General features: G+C 36.2%; 1 protein-coding gene across 16 annotated transcripts in view; it reads left to right on the top strand.

The window, feature by feature from the left end:
- The window catches only part of ARFIP1 (ARF interacting protein 1), a 127,916-nt gene that overhangs the window by 77,269 nt on the left and 31,356 nt on the right, over nucleotides 1–19,291 (top strand). For all 16 annotated transcript variants that reach the window (XR_016393370.1, XM_089912328.1, XM_089912326.1 and 13 more), the window contains 2 exons: nucleotides 4,608–4,829; nucleotides 12,278–12,435. Coding sequence is in view for 15 of the 16 variants with exons in the window: in XM_089912328.1 (XP_089768454.1) it covers nucleotides 4,608–4,829; nucleotides 12,278–12,435 (380 nt within the window). In the remaining variant the exon portion in view is untranslated. The remainder of the gene's footprint in view (nucleotides 1–4,607; nucleotides 4,830–12,277; nucleotides 12,436–19,291) is intronic.

Genomic DNA, 19,291 nt, shown 5'->3' with positions numbered 1-19,291 from the left:
TATTTCTTTGTCTTCTCTGATTGCTGTGGCTAAAACTTCCAAAACTATGTTGAATAAGAGTGGTGAGAGTGGGCAACCTTGTCTTGTTCCTGATCTTAATGGAAATGGTTTCAGTTTTTCACCATTGAGGACGATGTTGGCTGTGGGTTTGTCATATATGGCTTGTATTATGTTGAGGAAAGTTCCCTCTATGCCTACTTTCTGCAGGGTTTTTATCATAAATGGGTGTTGAATTTTGTCGAAAACTTTCTCTGCATCTATTGAGATGATCGTATGGTTTTTCTCCTTCAGTTTGTTAATATGGTGTATCACGTTGATTGATTTGCATATATTGAAGAATCCTTGCATTCCTGGAATAAACCCCACTTGATCATGGTGTATGATCCTTTTAATGTGCTGTTGGATTCTGTTTGCTAGTATTTTGTTTAGGATTTTTGTATCTGTGTTCATCAGTGATATTGGCCTGTAGTTTTCTTTCTTTGTGACATCTTTGTCTGGTTTTCGTATCAGGGTGACGGTGGCCTCGTAGAATGAGTTTGGGAGTGTTCCTCCCTCTGCTATATTTTGGAAGAGTTTGAGAAGGATAGGTGTTAGCTCTTCTCTAAATGTTTGATAGAACTCGCCTGTGAAGCCATCTGGTCTTGGGCTTTTGTTTGTTGGAAGATTTTAAATCACAGTTTCAGTTTCAGTGCTTATAATTGGTCTGTTCATAATTTCTATTTCTTCCTGATTGAGTCTTGGTATGTTGTGCATTTCTAAGAATTTGTCCATTTCTTCCAGGTTGTCCATTTTATTGACATAGAGTTGCTTGTAGTAATCTCTCATGATCTTTTGTATTTCTGCAGTGGCAGTTCTGCTTTTTCATTTCTAATCCTATGGATTTGAGTCTTCTCCCTTTTCTTCTTGATGAGTCTGGCTAATGGTTTATCAATTTTGTTTATCTTCTCAAAGAACCAGCTTTTAGTTTTATTGATCTTTGCTATCATTTCCTTCTTTTCTTTTTCATTTATTTCTGATCTGATATTCATGATTTCCTTCCTTCTGCTAACTTTTGGGTTTTTTTGTTCTTCTTGTTCTTCTTTCTCTAATTGCTTTAGATGCAAGGTTAGGTTTTTTTATTTGAGATGTTTTCTGTTTCTTAAGCTAGGATTGTATTGCTATAAACTTCCCTCTTGGAACTGCTTTTGCTGCATCCCATAGGTTTTGGGTTGTCGTGTCTCCATTGTCATTTGTTTCTAAGTATTTTTTGATTTCCTCTTTCATTTCTTCAGTGATCACTTCGTTATTAAGTAGTGTATTGTTTAGCCTCCATGTGTTTGTATTTTTTACAGATCTTTTCCTGTAATTGATATCTAGTCTCATAGCGTTGTGGTCGGAAAACATACGTGATACAATTTCAGTTTTCTTAAATTTATGAAGGCTTGATTTGAGACACAAAATATGATCTATCCTGGAGAATGTTCCATGAGCCCTTGAGAGAAATGTGTATTCTGTTGTTTTTGGTTGGAATGTCCTATAAATATCAATTAATTCCATCCTGTTTAATGTATCATTTAAAGCTTGTGTTTCCTTGTTTATTTTCATTTTGGATGATCTGTCCATTGGTGAAAGTGAGGTGTTAACGTCCCCTACTCTTTCTGTGTTACTGTCGATTTCCCCTTTTATGGCTGTTAGTATTTGCCTTATGTATTGAGGTGCTCCTAAGTTGGGTGCACAAATATTTACAATTGTTATATCTTCTTCTTGGATCGATCCCTTGATCATTATGTAGTGTCCCACTTTGTCTCTTGTAATAGTCTTTATTTTAAAGTCTATTTTGTCCGATAACGAGAATTGCTACTCCAGCTTTCTTTTGATTTCCATTTGCATGGAATATCTTTTTCCATCCCCTCACTTTCAGTCTGTATGTGTCCCTAGGTCTGAAGTGGGTCCCTTGTAGACAGCATATATATGGGTTTTATTTTTGTATCCATTCAGCCAGTCTGTGTCTTTTGGTGGGAGCATTTAATCCATTTACATTTAAGGTAATTATCGATATGTATGTTCCTATTCCCATTTTCTTAATTGTTTTGGGTTTGTTATTGTAGGTCTTTTCCTTCTCTTGTGTTTCTTGCCTAGAGAAGTTCCTTTAGCATTTGCTGTAAAGCTGGCTTGGTGGTGCTGAACTCTATCAGCTTTTGCTTGTCTCTAAAGGTTTTAATTTCTCCATCAAATCTGAATGAGATCCTTGCTGGAGAGAGTAATCTTGGTTGTAGGTTTTTCTCCTTCATCACTTTAAATATGTCCTGCCAGTCCCTTCTGGCTTGCAGAGTTTCTGCTGAAAGATCAGCTGTTAACCTTATGGGGATTCCCTTGTGTGTTATTTGTTGTTTTTCCCTTGCTGCTTTTAATACGTTTTCTTTGTATTTAATTTTTGACAGTTTGATTAATATGTGTCTTGGTGTGTTTCTCCTTGGATTTATCCTGTATGGGACTCTCTGTGCTTCCTGGACTTGATTAACTATTTCCTTTCCCATATTAGGGAAGTTTTCAACTATAATCTCTTCAAATATTTTCTCAGTCCCTTTCTTTTACTCTTATTCTTCTGGGATCTGTATAATTCGAATGTTGGTGCGTTTAATGTGGTCCCAGAGGTCTCTGAGACTGTCCTCAGTTCTTTTCATTCTTTTGTCTTTATTCTGCTCTGCAGTAGTTATTTCCACTATTTTATCTTCCAGGTCACTTATCCGTTATTCTGCCTCAGTTATTTTGCTATTGATCCCATCTAGAGTATTTTTTATTTCATTTTTTCTGCCGTTCATCGTTGCTTGTTTCCTCTTTAGTTCTTCTAGTTCCTTGTTAAATGTTTCTTGCATTTTCTCTATTCTATTTCCAAGATTTTGGATCATCTTTACTATCCTTATTCTGAATTCTTTTTCAAGTAGACTGCCTATTTCCTCTTCATTTGTTAGGTCTAGTGGGTTTTTATCTTGCTCCTTCATCTGCTGTGTGTTTTTCTGTCTTCTCATTTTGCTTATCTTACTGTGTTTGGGGTCTCCTTTTTGCAGGTTGCAGGTTCGTAGTTCCCTTTGTTTTTGGTGTCTGTCCCCAGTGGCTAAAGTTGGTTCAGTGGGTTGTGTAGGCTTCCTGGTGGAGGGGACTAGTGCCTGTGTTCTGGTGGATGAGGCTGGATCTTGTCTCTCTGGTGGGCAGGTCCACGTCTGGTGGTGTGTTTTGGGGTGTCTATGGACTTACTATGATTTTAGGCAGCCTCTCTGCTAATGGGTGGGGTTGTGTTGCTGTGTTGCTAGTTGTTTGGCATAGGGTGTCCAGCACTGTAGCTTGCTGGTCGTTGAGTGGAGCTGGGTGTTGGTGTTGAGATGGAGATCTCTGGGAGATTTTCGCCGTTTGATATTACGTCGAGCTGGGAAGTCTCTTGTGGACCAGTGTCCTGAAGTTGGCTCTGCCACCTCAGAGGCACAGCACTGACTCCTGGCTGCAGCACCAAGAGCCTTTCATCCACACAGCTCAGAATAAAAGGGAGAAAAAGTAGAAAGAAAGATAGGAAGGGAGGGAGGGAGGGAGGGAGGGAGGAAGGAAGGAGGGAAGAGAAAGAAAGAAAGAAAGAAAGAGAAATAAAATAAAGTTATTAAAATAAAAAATAATTATTAAGAAAAAAATTTTTTTAAAAAGTAAAAAAAAAAAAATTGGACAGATAAAACCCTAGGACAAATGGTGAAAGCAAAGCTATAGAGACAAAATCTCACACAGAAGCATACACATACACACTCACAAAAAGAGGAAAAGGGGAAAAAATAATAAATCTTCCTCTCAAAGTCCACCTCCACAATTTGGGATGCTCCTGTTCTTCCCCCCTTCCCTCCCTCCCTACCTCCTCTTTCTTCTTTCTCCTTCCTTTCTTCCCCTCATTCTTCCTACTCACACACATATACACAGCCATTTAAGGGGAAAATCGAAGGAAAAAAAGCATTTGAAACCAATAGGAGAGTAGAATTTGGGTATTCTTATTATTCCTATATTAATAGTCGAGTATCGTTCTTAAATCAATGCCAAGTATCTCAGTTGTTTTCAGTAATCTACCAAAGTGCACAAAACTTGAAATACGATTATGTGAGAGAGCTCATCTGGCAGTATATACACTAGCTAGATACGTCTTAAAACTTCCTCTAATAAGTAATAGTTAAAAAACATGTCTGATAAATTTACTTTCTGGGGCTTCCCTGGCGGCGCAGTGGTTGAGAGTCCGCCTGCCGATGCAGGGGACACGAGTTCATGCCCCGGTCCGGGAGTATCCCATGTGCCACGGAGCGGCTGGGCCCGTGGGCCATGGCCGCTGGGCCTGGGCGTGTGGAGCCTGTGCTCCGCAACGGGAGGGACCGCGACAGTGAGAGGCCCGCGTACTGCAAAAAAAAAAAAAAAATTTACTTTCTGAGTCCTGATGAACCTCTGAGGGGGCTGACAATTTTCTGTTTGTTAGGCTAGCTTGTTTGAAGCCAAAAATGGTGTATGCCATATGCTCCAGCATTTGCACTTTGGATTGCTGTATTACTGTTTTTTTCTTTTGTTCTTTTTTTCTTCCTAAACAAAGTATATCTTTCCACTTCTAGTGCACTCGACAGATTATCTCTGAGAAGCTGGGCCGTGGATCAAGAACTGTGGACCTTGAACTTGAAGCTCAGATTGATATATTAAGAGATAACAAGAAAAAATATGAAAATATTCTAAAACTGGCTCAGACATTGTCAACCCAGCTTTTCCAGATGGTGCATACCCAAAGGCAACTTGGAGATGCATTTGCTGACCTGAGTTTGAAGTCACTAGAACTCCATGTAAGATTATTTGAAATAACTATTGGGGGGTGAGGGGGATGAAAATGGCAATAGGAGTATACTAAGAGGTAAGTTGTTACATTTCTGATTTGCTGAATTCTTAATAAAATTGTAATCTTGTGGTGTTCTTTAAGGTATTTCATCTAATTTTCAGGAAGGCCCAACTGACTTCTACCAACATAGTGGTCCAGTTGTACCCTAAAGAAGATGTCATCTGGAGGTTTCAGGGCAAGGGAACTTGGTAGAGGAAAGGAAAAAGAGTACTCAGCCTGCTAGAGCCTAGAAAGAATCATAGCTATGTATATAGCTGGGTGTGGGTAAAAAGTAAATTCAGGCACCTATTGAAAATCTCCTGCGTAGTCTCTGAATGTCCTGAGCAAAGAGTAGCTTGCTTGACTGCATTTGTGATACACTTTTACTGAAATCATTAGTGTAAAATTGTGAATTTTAGAATGAAATTATTTTTCTGTATATATCTATATAAGTATTCAGCAAAGCATTATTAACAATTTCTAATAATATCTTAAGTGACTCCTTTTATGTCTTTTTTTTTTCCTCACGTGGAGCCAAAAGGTACAGAAATTCCTTGCCTACAGACTTCTAACTTGCAAAGTTAGATAATTTAGAGCATTAAATCACTTGATAATATCTAGTATCTTGGACAAAGAAAGTTTGGCTACAGATGACAATGTTGAGAAAAACATTGAGATTCAATTCTAACTGAGTCATTAGACAGTCAAAAAGAAGAATGAAACTAATATTTAGGAAGCTGAGTTATCATAACAGCTGCAATTATTGAGTATCCACAATTTCAGTATAATGGGCTAGGTGCTTTATAACCATTATATCATGTAATTTATCTAACACTGCAAGAAATGTTATCCCCTATTTATAGATGAGGAAGTTGAGGCCAAGAGAGTTTACGTAGTTTTTATAAACTCACAAAACAAATAAAAGATAGAATTGGAATTTATATCCAGGCCTTTTTGTTTCTCCATGATCTCTTCTTTTTTTAAATAAGAATTAATAGCATTTTTTAAAGTATTTATTTTTTGGCTGCGTCGGGTCTTAGTTGCAGCACACAGCGCACAGGCTCTTTGTTGAGGTGCGCAGGCTCCAGAGCAAGTGGGCTCAGTAGTTGTGGTGCATGGGCTCTCTAGTTGTGGCGTGCAGGCCCAGTTGCCCTGTGGCACGTGGGATCTTAGTTCCCCAACCAGGGATTGAACCAGTGTCCTCTGCATTGCAAGACAGATTCTTAACCACTGGATCACAAGGGAAGTCCCTTTCCATGATCTCTTGCTGTCTCTTTAAATGGAATCTTTAGATGGTCTGTGACCCAGAGAAAAATCCCCACAGTATGGAGAGAGGTAGCCAGAGTATAGGGTCTGGGGAAGTGCTGCAGTAATGTTATCACTGATGCTATATTCAGTAGAACCTATTAATTATAATAGTTAACAGAGATTGGGGACTTACTATACACTAGATACAGTGGTTTATATGTGTATTAGCTCATCTAATGCTCAGTCTTAGCTAGTAGTACTTTTATTATCTTTCTTTTACAGATGTGAAGTCCTTTGTTTTTTTAAACAGAACTGAGAGGGTAATCCTCAGTATTCAAGTCCATTGGACCCAGTTTGAATTTTTGAGTTTTTTATTTGAGCATTTTTAACTCTTTGTAAGGATTGGTATTTCATGACTTTATTCTTTCTTGGAGGTCTTCCAATGAGAAAATTTACTTATGCTTTTAATAGAATAAAACTTGTTATCTTGCAGCTACCATATGGGTCCATTGGAAATCAGACACGATATGGGATCTTAATGATCCTATTTTCCTATATCTTAAAACATTTTGCTGTTTCACCATCTTAGGAATTATTTCGTTATTACTCATCAGTTTTTCCTACCATGTTAAAAATGACTAAGACAATAAGAAAACGAAAGAATGACAGCATTGCCTTGAAGAATGATACAACAGTGAGATAAATACTTTTTGTTTGTTTGCATTGCCAAAAAGAAATCTGGAGAAACTATTTATGTAGTTGTTTGTTTGTTTTTTAATGTTCATGCAACACAATTAAGAATTTTGGAATTTTTCATTTTTGCACATAATGGAAAGAGACTACAATACCAGATGAATACATTTCACAATTACTACACAAATCAGAAGATGACTGCAAAAAGATAGCAGTATTGACTCTTAACAGTGATGGCAAAATTGGATAATATCAGTGAAATTGCGGGCTATAAGTATTCCAATGATGATATCCTACGTGAATTGTCTTAAAGAGTCATTGAATAATAATGTATTTTTAAGGACAAAAGGAAATACGGTATTGTGTTAGTCAAGATTCTCCAGAGAAACAGAATCAACAGGATACATAGCTATATAGAGATTTATTTTAAGAAATTGGTTCACATGATTGGCAAGGCTGCTACATCCAAAATCTGTAGGGTAGGCTGGCAGGCTGGAGACTCAGGAAAGAGTAGCAGTACAAGTCCAAAGGCAGTCTGCTAGCAGAATTATTTCTTGTCCAGGGGAGGTCAGTTGTTGTTCTATTAAGGTCTTCAGCTGATTGCATGACACCCGCTCACGTTATGCAGGGCAGTCTGCTTTACTGACAGTACACCAATTAAAATATAAGTCTCATTCAGAAACACCCTCACAGAAACATCAGAATAATGTTTGACCAAATATTTGGACACTGTGACCCAACCAAGTTGATGCACAAACTATCCCAGGTATTTTCATTTAGTGAGTTGTTCAACAGGAGCAACTCCAACAAGCAACATTTTTTTAAAGAATCTGGACCATCCTGTTTTGCTAAGAAGACATGATATTACTTCTTTTATGATGTTTATGCACCAAAATATACTTGATATATTTGTTAGTGAACAAATGCTGAAAGTAAATGCGTATACAAAAGTGATTTGAAGGAAATATATAATATAGAAATTTTTAAAAATTCATTGAACATTCTAATTGATATTTATAAATGTAAAAGTAATGGTAAACTAGAACCTACTGGAGATGAATTTGAAATCTGGAATCAACATTTACAAGGAGGATGTTTTTGTATCATTCAAGGTTTTCCAGAGAAAGAGCATCAATAGGAGATAAACACACACACACACACACACACACACACACCCAAAAGATTTATTTTAAGGAATTGGCTGACACTATTATAGGGATTGGCAAGTCTGCAATCCATAGGGTAGGCCAGAAGGCTGGAAACTTGGACAAGGTTTCTGTGTTACAGTGTTAAGACGGAATTCCTTCTTCTCCAGGAAACCTCAAACTTTTGCTCTTAAGACCTTCAGCTGATTAGATGAGGCCCATCATGTTATGGAGGATAATCTCCTTAAAGCCAACTTTAAACCACGTCTTCAGTGTTTATCATCGTAAATGTGGATCACATCACAAAATCTGCACCTTTGTAGCAACATCTAGACTGATGTTTGACCAAACAGCTGGACACCATAGTCTTATCAAGTGGGCACATAAAATTAACCATCACAGTCCACCCTTTGTCAACTTAGCAGCACTTATATGCATCTCTTTAAACCACACTTAATCTCCAAATCAAGACAATAAAGTCTTACTTCCACCTAATGTGATATAACTATCCTGTGTACTATCAAAGACACAGCAACTCTTTCCCTAGAAGATGATGCAAAGTCCTTGGGTGAGGATCACTTTTTTCCTTGATCTCCTGAGACTTAAATACTATGGTGTTAAGTTAACAATAGCTATATATCATGATATAAAGTTAATATATCTTATGTGATAAGGGAGGAAAGATAAGAGAGGGAAGAAAACAAAGGTACTTGCTTTACACACACACACACACACACACACACACAAACATTCATAACAAAGTAAGGAAGAAATAAGAATTATAGTCCTCATTTCTACAAATGGTCACATGGTTGTAGCTTCTTCCATTACCCATTCCATACTGCATTTGTTCTCAGGTAGCACCTCAGTCTGTGGTGGTTCTTTGCCTGGTGAGGTGACCCAAACCATCATTCCTGAAAGGTCCAGACCATTAGCAGTCCTTCCTGAAATGGGCTGTTGTAGTTTTCCATTGAAATTAATCACAGGACATGGTAGTAGTAAGGGATCGCCTGGGTTCCAGGCTTACTTTTCCTTACCTCCATTGTGGAGGGGCAGTCCAAATTCTCCTTGGTAATCAGGATCAGTCACACCCGCCAACACAGTAACTCCCTTCTTTGCCTGTTGGTTCTTTTTGAGGAAAAGTTTATAGAGTACAGTAAAGAGCTGAGGCCCACTTCCTTCCACCTTATGCCATATTAACTGAGATTTCTGGAAAATACATAGTGCAGGGGCTGGCACGTAGTGGCACTAGATAAATTATGATGGTTATGATAGCTGTTGTTGAGATTGTGACATTTGGGGGTTGAGGAAGAATTTATAGATTAGTCCAGTTTCTTCATTTTCTAGAGAAACAACCAATATCCAGCAGTAAAAAAAGTCAAATCTCCTGAAGGGGATAGGAAATGATATATTTTTTTTTTTTTGCTGTACGCGGGCCTCTCACTGTTGTGGCCTCTCCCGTTGTGGAGCACAGGCTCCAGACGCACAAGCTCAGCGGCCATGGCTCATGGGCCCAGCCGCTCCGCGGCATGTGGGATCTTCCCGGACCGGGGCACGAACCCGCAGCCCCTGCATCGGCAGGCAGACTCTCAACCACTGCGCCACCAGGGAAGCCCAGGAAATGATCTTTTAATGAATGCCTGTCATCTGTCAGAAACTTTATACAGGTTGCCTTGTTAGACTTCCTGTCAAGCTTGTAAGGGAATTATCTTCATTTTATTAGTAAGGAAATGGAGGCCCAAAGAATTTGAGTTATTCATGAGAGACACAAATCCATTGAGTGGCAGAATCAAGATATGAATTCCCAAACTGTTTGAATTTCCAAACTGTTTGAATTTCCAAACTAGACTTTTACCATTTTATCACATGCCTTCCTCCTAGTTCTGTTGTCCCATGGCACCTTATTAAATTGCATTTTCTCAATTTAGAGGGTAACATCTACATTGAGATTAGGAAAGTTTCCACAGTCCGAATTACTATCAATTGTCAATTAGTTCTTGTGATTCTAGTTTTTTTGTATTATTGTTTAAAATAACTCATTTGTGATTAATTAGGTAATAATATCTATTACTAAAACTAGGTGTTTTAGGTCCAATCATATGCTTCTGTTATTTAGTCCTAATGTATAAGTTGAATGGGAAATGGTGGTCATTTATATTTGGTACATTTACATCTGATAAATATTGTAAATAATGTAGGAGCTGCTGAAGAGAAAAAAAGTTCAAGTGTTTTGAAACTTCATTCTCTCTATATATAAAGCAAGTAAATTTTTAGATCAAGGAATTGTGTTGGCCTTTCTTCTTCACTGACAGATTAGAACTACAGCCCTGTTCTTGATATGTATACCCTTTGACTATTAAAATAATGTGTAAAATACCCCTGTCCAACTGAGAATACTAAAATAACTTATCAACTAAATGAAGTTTGAGGCATGTTTTATTTTATTTTCATTGCCAAAACATATTTAATTATTTATAATGCATATACATATGTATATTTATTTATTTCTAGTGTCCTAATTGTTTTGTAACATTCACTACTATGTCTCTTGTACCTTACTATAAAAAAGCTTTTTTATTTTAGCCAATTAAGTTTCCAAATTATGCAATAAAATCTGAAGTTTTATGCACATTTTCATCACAGAATTATGGGCGAGATTTACACTCATGAAACAGAACAGTGTCCATTTACTCCTCCTGTCTGCTTTGAATTTAGGGCTGTTTTTCTCATCTGTAAATATAGGATTCCAAATTCTGCTGTATAACATATCAATCTGCAGTGATTTCATCTTACAGTACTCTGTTTTTTTTGTTTATTTGTTGTTAGTAAAAGCACAGCTTTCTAGGTTATATAGATCTCCCTGTGGCTAACTTAGGACTTCTGGCATTTTCAAAGTTAATGTGGAATTGTGGATGTTGAGAACTTTTAGCAATGAATAGTGTTACAGGGCTATGATACAATGACATATACTTTGTTATACAGTGAATAGAAAAACTATGATATTTATATCCAACTCAATTTCATATTTTTCTTCCTCTTATTTGGTGATTTTTTAATTTTGCCTTTTACCTCTTAATGAACACCAAAGAAAATAAGAACAATTGTGTGAACTCTTTCTAAGATTTTTTTTAATGTTTTCTCCTATATTCTATTTCCAGTAACATTTATTTAGTCTTCAATATTGTAACTTAGCTTGTAAAAATGGTGCCAAAACTCTTCAGCTTCTCTGCCTTTTATTTTAGTTTTTACATATATTGATTGATAGTCCTCTTATGTAATCCTTATCTGCCAATATTTGCAAATCAAGGGCTCTACAATTTTGAAGACTGAGTTCCAAGTAAAGAGTTACATGGACCTCTCTTAGACGGAAAATGCTTTTAGCATAATAAAGATACTTTTACTTTCTGTATTTATTAATTATTGAATATTCTATCACCTGGAAATTTAATTGTACCTATAGCACTAACGTTAAATTTGCATCTTCTAAAATTCTAGTTAATTTAATATTACATTATTTTTTTCAGCTGAAATTTAAAAATGTTTTTAACAAACTCACAATTCTCAAATTGAATGATATATCTTATAATAAGATATGATCAAAGTTTTTATTTGGTCAGATGCGTTCCTGATAATCTGTTAACTAATCAAACTTAGACTGGAAAGCTTTCTCTGCTCAAAATTTAGAGTTAGTCCTTGCCATTCATATGTTAAGGAGTCATGTGTAATGTTTGCTAAGCTAAGACTCAGTTTATTCAGAGAAAATGAACTAAAACTGGTGTTGAGTGATCTTTCCTCAGCTGTTTGTCCAGATAGATCTGAGCTTGGGAGTCAACTGGTTGCTAAGTTTACAAAGAAATGTGTATTGTTAATATTTATACTTTAAGGAGATTCAGTCAAAACACAAAAATTACAATCTATTTTATGTCTGAAAGTTTTAGCCAATTGTTACCTAATTTGGTTGTGAAAGTTAAAGTTTCTCTGATTAATAATCTGCTATAGTTTTCTTCTTAACAGCTGTGCTTACAGTATAATAGAAACAAAACGTAGAAATGAAAATAATTTTTCTAGTACAAAGTAGTTTCACTTTTTAAAATTATTTGATTTTAGCTATGCCTCAGAGCTGAACAATTTGGTTTATTCGACTTTTTCTGTAATTCTGTAGCTAGTTGTGATTTAGATTCCTATTTATTTATTTAAACATTGAAAGAGAAAACTTCTAAAGCTAGATTTCTAAATCAGATATTTTCCCAATAGTGATATGTTTGAGATTTTCTTTAGTCACATTTACTAATTTGTAACTGGATAAATTAAGATGACTTTTTTGTTTTAGGAAGAATTTGGCTATAATGCAGATACACAGAAACTGCTGGCTAAAAATGGAGAAACTCTTCTAGGAGCCATTAATTTTTTCATTGCCAGTGTGAACACTTTGGTGAATAAAACAATTGAGGATACATTAATGACTGTGAAACAGTATGAAAGTGCCAGGTAGGTATAGATTTTCATTATATTGTCTGTTTTACCAGGTGGTACATAATTTGGTTAAGGTTTTGGGTTGCAAATAAGAGAAACTGACTCTGGCCAATATGGGCAGAAAAAGAATTTATTAGAAGGTTATAGGGTAGCCCACAGCGCTAACAGAAAGGCAGGAGAACAGATTCTAGAAACAAGCAAGAACCAAAGCCAAGTTAATGCCTCAGAAGAATCTAATTAGGGTACTTGATGCTGCTACAGCTCCCATAAATAAAAATTTCCAAAAGCTCCTGAGTACCTTGCTTCATTGCATTGAGAGTATCCGGTTGAGCGCTGGCCATGTGCCCAAACCCTGCCTGCTAGGGAATAGGGAGGTGGAGGAGCTCCCGGCTCCAGCTTCCTTGGAAGAGGACAGGGCCTTGTGTTCTGCCAGGTAGATACCAGATGCCCTTTCTGATCTGGCCTAAGCCTGCCTCTTCAATCATACTACCACTGCTTCCCTATAAGCAGTTACACTGCTTCAGCAACAGCCAGACTCATAGTTTCAATTTCTCTTGAATATACTAGCTCATTTCTGCCTCCATGATTTTGTTTATGTTGGTTATTCAGATTATAACCAGGCTTCACAATCTTCCAAATTTTACCTTTTACATAAATTAAAGTATTTACCTTATATTTTCATAGTTGTTTATAATGCAGTGTTTTCATACATCTTTTTTTTTTTTTTTTTTTTTTTTTTTTTTTTTTTGCGGTATGCGAGCCTCTCACTGTTGTGGCCTCTCCTGTTGTGGAGCACAGGCTCTGGACTCGCAGGCTCAGCAGCCATGGCTCACGGGCCCAGCCGCTCCGCGGCATGTGGGATCTTCCCGGACCGAGGCACGAACCCGTGTCCCGTGCATCGGCAGGCGGACTCTCAACCACTGCACCACCAGGGAAGGCCTCATACATCTTTTTATACACACACACACACACACACACACACAATTTCCCTATCTCATAACCATCCTGTTAGGTAAACAAAATGCATATTAATAGGTACTTAGAAATGTCTAAAAAGTAGCAGATCTACGATAGCATTTTTCAACTTTGATTCCAGGCCCAGTTTTTTTCCCCCACTCATTCCTGTCCCCTTTGAGTTTTTTTCCTCTGAACACTTGATTTCTTTATTTTCTGTTATACTTTTTATAGCATAGTTGAAGATAGTGCAAACTTTACCTTTTGGATATATAACTTTACTTTTGGCCTCTTGATGTAGTTTAATGATGTGAGAAATGCCTATGAAAACTCTAAACTCATCTAGTCTTTTTGCTATTGAGTGCTTATTCTTAAGTATATATGTCCTTATGCTTTATATAGCTAAAAGCCCAAACCACTTGGAAAGTTAACTTTTTTTTTTCTTAAAATTTATTGGTGGTAGTTACTGAAAACATTTTTGTACCTTATAAACACTTATACAATTCCAATTCAAGCTATAAAAAGTTACTACCATGTTCTGTCTGTAGCTTACCTTTTTACACACACCCTCCTTACTCTCCTGAAACACTTTTTTTTTCTATTGAACTATAGTTGATTTACAGTATTACAGTATTGTGTATAGCAAAATGATTCAGGTATGTATATATTCTTGTTCAGATTCTTTTCCTTTATAGGTTATTACAAGATACTGAATATAGTTCCCTGTGCTATACAGTAAATCCTTGTTGTTTATGTATTTTATATATAGTGGTATGTATCTGTTATCCCTCCCCCCTTTCCCCTTTGGTAACCAAAAGTTTGTTTTCTATGTGTATGAGTCTGTTTCTGAGTTGTAAATAAGTTCATTTGTATTATTTTTTAGATTCCACAAGTAAGTGATATCATGTAGTATTTGTCTTTCTCTGTCTGACTTAGTTCACTTAGTATGGTAATCTCTAGGTCCATCCATGTTGCTACAAATGGCAATATTTCATTCTTTTTTTATGGCTGAGTAGTATTCCATTGTATATATGTACCACATCTTTATCCACTCATCTCTCAGTGAACACTTAGGTTGCTTCCATGTCTTGGTTATTGTAAGTAGTGTTGTTGTGAACGTTGGGGTGCATGTATCTTTCTGAATTAGAGTTTTCATCTTTTCCAGATAAGAGCCCAGGAGTGGGATTGCTGGATCATATGGTAACTCTATTTTTTGTTTTTTAAGGTACCTCCATACTGTTTTCCATAGTGACTGCACCAATTTACAGTCCCACCAACAGTGTAGGATGGTTCCCTTTTCTCCAGACCCCCTCTAGCATTTATTTATTATTTGTAGACTTTTTTTTGATGATGGTCACTCTGACTGGTGTGAGGTGATACCTCATTGTAGTTTTGATTTGCATTTTTCTAATAATTAGAGATGTTGAGCAACCTTTCATGTGCCTAGTGGCCGTCTGTATGTCTTCTCTGGAGAAATGTCTATTTAGGTTTTCTTCCCATTTTTTGATTGGGTTATTTTTTTGATATTGAGTTGTGTGAGCTGTTTGTATAGTTTGGGAATTAAATCCTTGTTGGTCACATCGTTAGCAAATATTTTCTCCCAGTCCATACATTGTCTTTTCGTTTTGTTTATGGTTTCCTTTGATGTGCAAAAGCTTATGTTTGATTAGGTCCCATTTGTTTATTTTTGCTTTTGTTTCTATTGCCTTGGGAGACTGATCTAAGAAAATATTGCTACATTTGATGTCAGAGAATGTTTTACCTATATTCTCTTCTAGGAGTTATAAGGTGTCATGTTTTATACTTAAGTCTTTAAGCCATTTTGAGTTTGTTTTTGTGTATGGTGTGAGGGTGTGTTGTAACTTCATCGATTTACATGCGGCTGTCCAGCTTTCCCAAAACCACTTGCGGAAGAGACTGTCTTTTCTCCATTGTATATTCTTGCCTCTTTTGTCAAAGATTAATTGACCATAGGTGTATGGGTTTATTTCTGGGCTCTCTGTTCTGGTCCATTGATCCATATGTCCATTTTTGTGCCAGTACCATGCTGTTTTGATTACTGTAGCTTTGTAGTATTATCTGAGAGGTCTGGGAGGGTTATGCCTCCTGCTTTGTTCCTTTTCCTCCAGATTGCTTTGGCAGTTCTGGGTCTTTTGTGGTTCCCTACAAATTTTAGGATTATTTGTTCTACTTCCGTGAAAAAAGTCATGGGTAATTTGAATAGCGATCTCATTAAATCTGTAGATTGCTTTAGGTAGTATGGCAATTTTAATAATATTAATTTTTTCCAATCCAAGAGTGTGGGATATCTTTCCATTTCTGTGAGTCACCTTCAATTTCCTTTATCAGTGTTTTATAGTTCTTAGCATATAGGTCTTTCACCTCCTTGGTTAGGTTTATTGCTAGGTTTGTTTTATTTTGTTTTGTTTGTTTTGTTTGATGTGATTTTAAATGGGATTTTTTTTTTTTTATGGAAGGTTAACTTTTGATCTTTGCACAAGAGAAGATGCTTCTATCCTATGCTGTGTTTGTAATTTTCAGTTTAGTATTAACATACTAAATCAGATTCTTACCAGATCTCAGTCAGATTCTTAATGACTTGGATAGGAAGGTCAAGACAAATAGCTGTGGTTGTCAGGTGGGAGAAGGACACAGATGGATCTGTGTGCCTTATTTAGGATTTGGGCTTGGTTTTTTATTTTTCTTTATTGTTTGAAGTATTTACTAACATTGTATTAAAATCAGAAGGTGGGAACAAAGAAACAGAAGAAATCTATCAATATGATTTCCCTCGATAACATTGCAGGAATGTCTCAATAAGGTATCTTCCAGTGGGACTTGCTTCAGTTCCCAGTAATTGGTTTTCCAGTCTCTGTTTAAATCCTTTCATGGGCATTGCCAGTATTTTTCAAAGTATATACATTATTTCAAAGTATATACATTTATTATGTAAATTTTTCACTTCTGTAAACTCTGGTTCTTTTCCAAATCTATCTATTCCTTACTCTTAGTATCCTAATTTGTTTTCCCTTTTACTTCTTTAATCATTTTAAGCATTCTTATTTTCTAGTCTAAAAAGATTTTAAATATGTGCTTTTGAAGATGAAAATTCTTTTGTTCCAAAAGTATCCCCTATCACTTCCCAGTTAAGAACTACATGAATCTAGTTTCTATAGACTTTGTAATTGTCCACCTGTCCTGAAATATATTTTAGCTACTATTTTTAGTTTTAGGTATTTTAAAATATAAAATATATTTCATTTGAAGTATGCCATGTTTCTCTTCAGCCTTAATTTCTAACATGCTTTTAAAAATATTAACCCATATTAAAGAAAGACAAATATATTAGATGTCACTGTTCGTACAGAAAACATTTTATATTTAATTTGCAAAGGAGAAAAATAAGACTCTAGAGGTTAAATGGTTTGTTCCCAGGAATCAGTTTCAAAGCCAAAATGAAAACCCATGGACTCCTTACCTTCTGTTTTTGATCGTTAGGCCTCAAGCCTGAACTGGACTAATCTCAAGTTTTCACATCTAATTATAAGAAATAATTTTCATGTCTTATGATGAGGAACCTGACTTAATGTACAATGTGATATAAAATCTCAATTTATCCAATGTATAGGTTTGTTTAAAACTTTTGAGCAAAATTATAAACCAGGTTATATGTACTTGGTAGCTGGTTATCAGGAAACCTTTAGAATACCTCTGTGTGTACTTTAAAAACCAACAACAGTAATGACCTCATCCCATAATTTATTCTCTTTTATTGAAATTGCAGTATATGATTTTATTCATTAAGCTTAGCTTGGTGGTTAACTTTTCTGTACATTTATGGAGTAGCTGAGGCATTGACTAGTTGTAACACTAAAACATTGTCTACTGAGGGATAACACTGAAAAAGAATCCCAGATTAAAAGTTTCTCAGTAGCTGAATTTTCTTCTCTGTCAAAACCAGAATTTATTGAGTTTTAGGGCAAGGGTCAGCTATTTGATCAGCACAAAAAGTGGCAGTTTAGGCAAATGTCCGGGTGGCCTTTTAATGCTCCCTATTATGTATTGTACAAGTATTTCCTAGCTGTCTGGTGCTTCGTGTATAGAAAATCTTATAACAGCCCATTCAACACTTCTCCATAGCAGCACCAACAAGGGAGGCTATTGTGGTCAAAACTTTTCAGATGTGGACACCTGTTCTCTAGAAGTTTTACAGAAGCCATAAAGTAACCAGCTATCACTAACTTTATTGGTATGGACTCAGGGCAGACTGGCAACCTTGAAGTGAAGAGTTGCATTTTGAAAACTTAGTATACTTCTCTTCCTAGTGTTAATGAGCACTGTTAGATAAACTCCTAGGGGAAGTTTTAGTTTGACACCATCTACAAACTGGATATAAATGAAAGGATATAAGGTCAGTATTATAACTGTGTTTAAATTAATTGCTGTTATTTAAAAGTATACCCGAGGCTATGAGGAATATTTGTCTTCACATTAAATCACCACACATTACTGTTTATTTTTGTCTACTTCTCTCTCATTTTTTACTGTTTTTAGTATGTTTGCTTCAGGCCATCCCTCTTCTACTTTGGCTGAAATAATAAGCCCTCTAAACATATTAGTTATTAGCAGGTGTCCCAAGTACTTTGTACATATATTTTTTTGTGGAGATTATTATTTCCATTTGTAGATGAAAAACTGAAGCAGAAGGAGACTAAAAAAAACTAGCTCAAGACATTAGAGCCGGTGAAGGGCAGACTGGTCATGCAATTTGGCCATAGAACCCATGGAATTTAACTTGCTATCCCATGTCAGTCTTGCCTCCCAAATTTTTAGTAACTGTCTCCTCCTCCTTAGCTTTACTACCATTATCCTTCCTGATTTAGTGACTCATTTCTCTTTTGCCCAGTCTTCTAATTGGTTTCCTTGCTTCTGATTTCTCAATCTTCTACTCTGGTCCATCCTCCATGCCTTATATTACCACTAGAGTCACCTTTCTATCCTGAGCGAATAGAATGTGTCACTTTCTAGATCAAAGTTCTTCCATGGCTTTCCGTCACTTGTCCTACTGGAGTCAATCTGATCCCTTTAATATGGCCCTGCTTAATCTCAATCCTGCCTTCCTGTCTGATACTAATTCCTTTCGTTATCTTATTCCAACTTCAGGTTCTAAATTATTGAATTACTTCCCAAATGTGTCATGGTATCTTACAAATCTATGCCTTTGTTCATGCTATTCTCTTCCTGAAATATCCTGCCAATCTCCCGGCCCCAATCCACCTCATAAACTCTTACCATCCTTTGAAATTTAATTGTTTTAATTCTCTTCTGAGATGCCTTTTCAGATACCTGATTAAGTAATTCTTCCTCTTGATTTCCACCATACCTTATCTTCCTTCCCCCATGGCAGTATCCATTATCTCGTTTTGTTGTTGTGTTTAAGAGCTTCTCTCCCTCTAGGCTGTTAGCTTCTTGAAGATAAGCTATGAAGATGAGCAGATAGTTTTCCTTTCTAGCACAGTGCCTGGAACATAAAATGTTAATACTTAATGTTTGTTGAATGAATCATTGTATCAATGAATAAATAAATGATATGCTTTTGACCCTGAAAGATAAAGTTACTAAATTTAGCACGAGTTGAGAATAAATTAGGCTTGGTGTGAGGGACTGATGTGTTCTTTCTCAAGTCGTATATACATTCTAGAGTAAGTTGTTTATTAATTCCTGAAATAGGAGATATGAATTGTACTATAGATATTTTAATAAAGAGCTTTAGTTTTAGGGCATAAATTTGTGGTGCTGATTTTGACTAAATTAGAGATCACTTTGCTTCTTCCTAGCTGAGTACTGAATAGTTGACACTGCTAGATAAGTCACTGTTTAATTAGCAAGGTAATGCTATACCTACACAGGTGCTTTG

The sequence above is a fragment of the Delphinapterus leucas genome, chromosome 5, assembly GCF_059928025.1.
Source record: "Delphinapterus leucas isolate spDelLeu-1000000601 "Yukka" chromosome 5, BTC_Dleu_Yukka2, whole genome shotgun sequence".
Lineage (NCBI taxonomy): Eukaryota > Metazoa > Chordata > Mammalia > Artiodactyla > Monodontidae > Delphinapterus > Delphinapterus leucas.
This window is presented reverse-complemented; position numbering and strand designations above follow the sequence as displayed.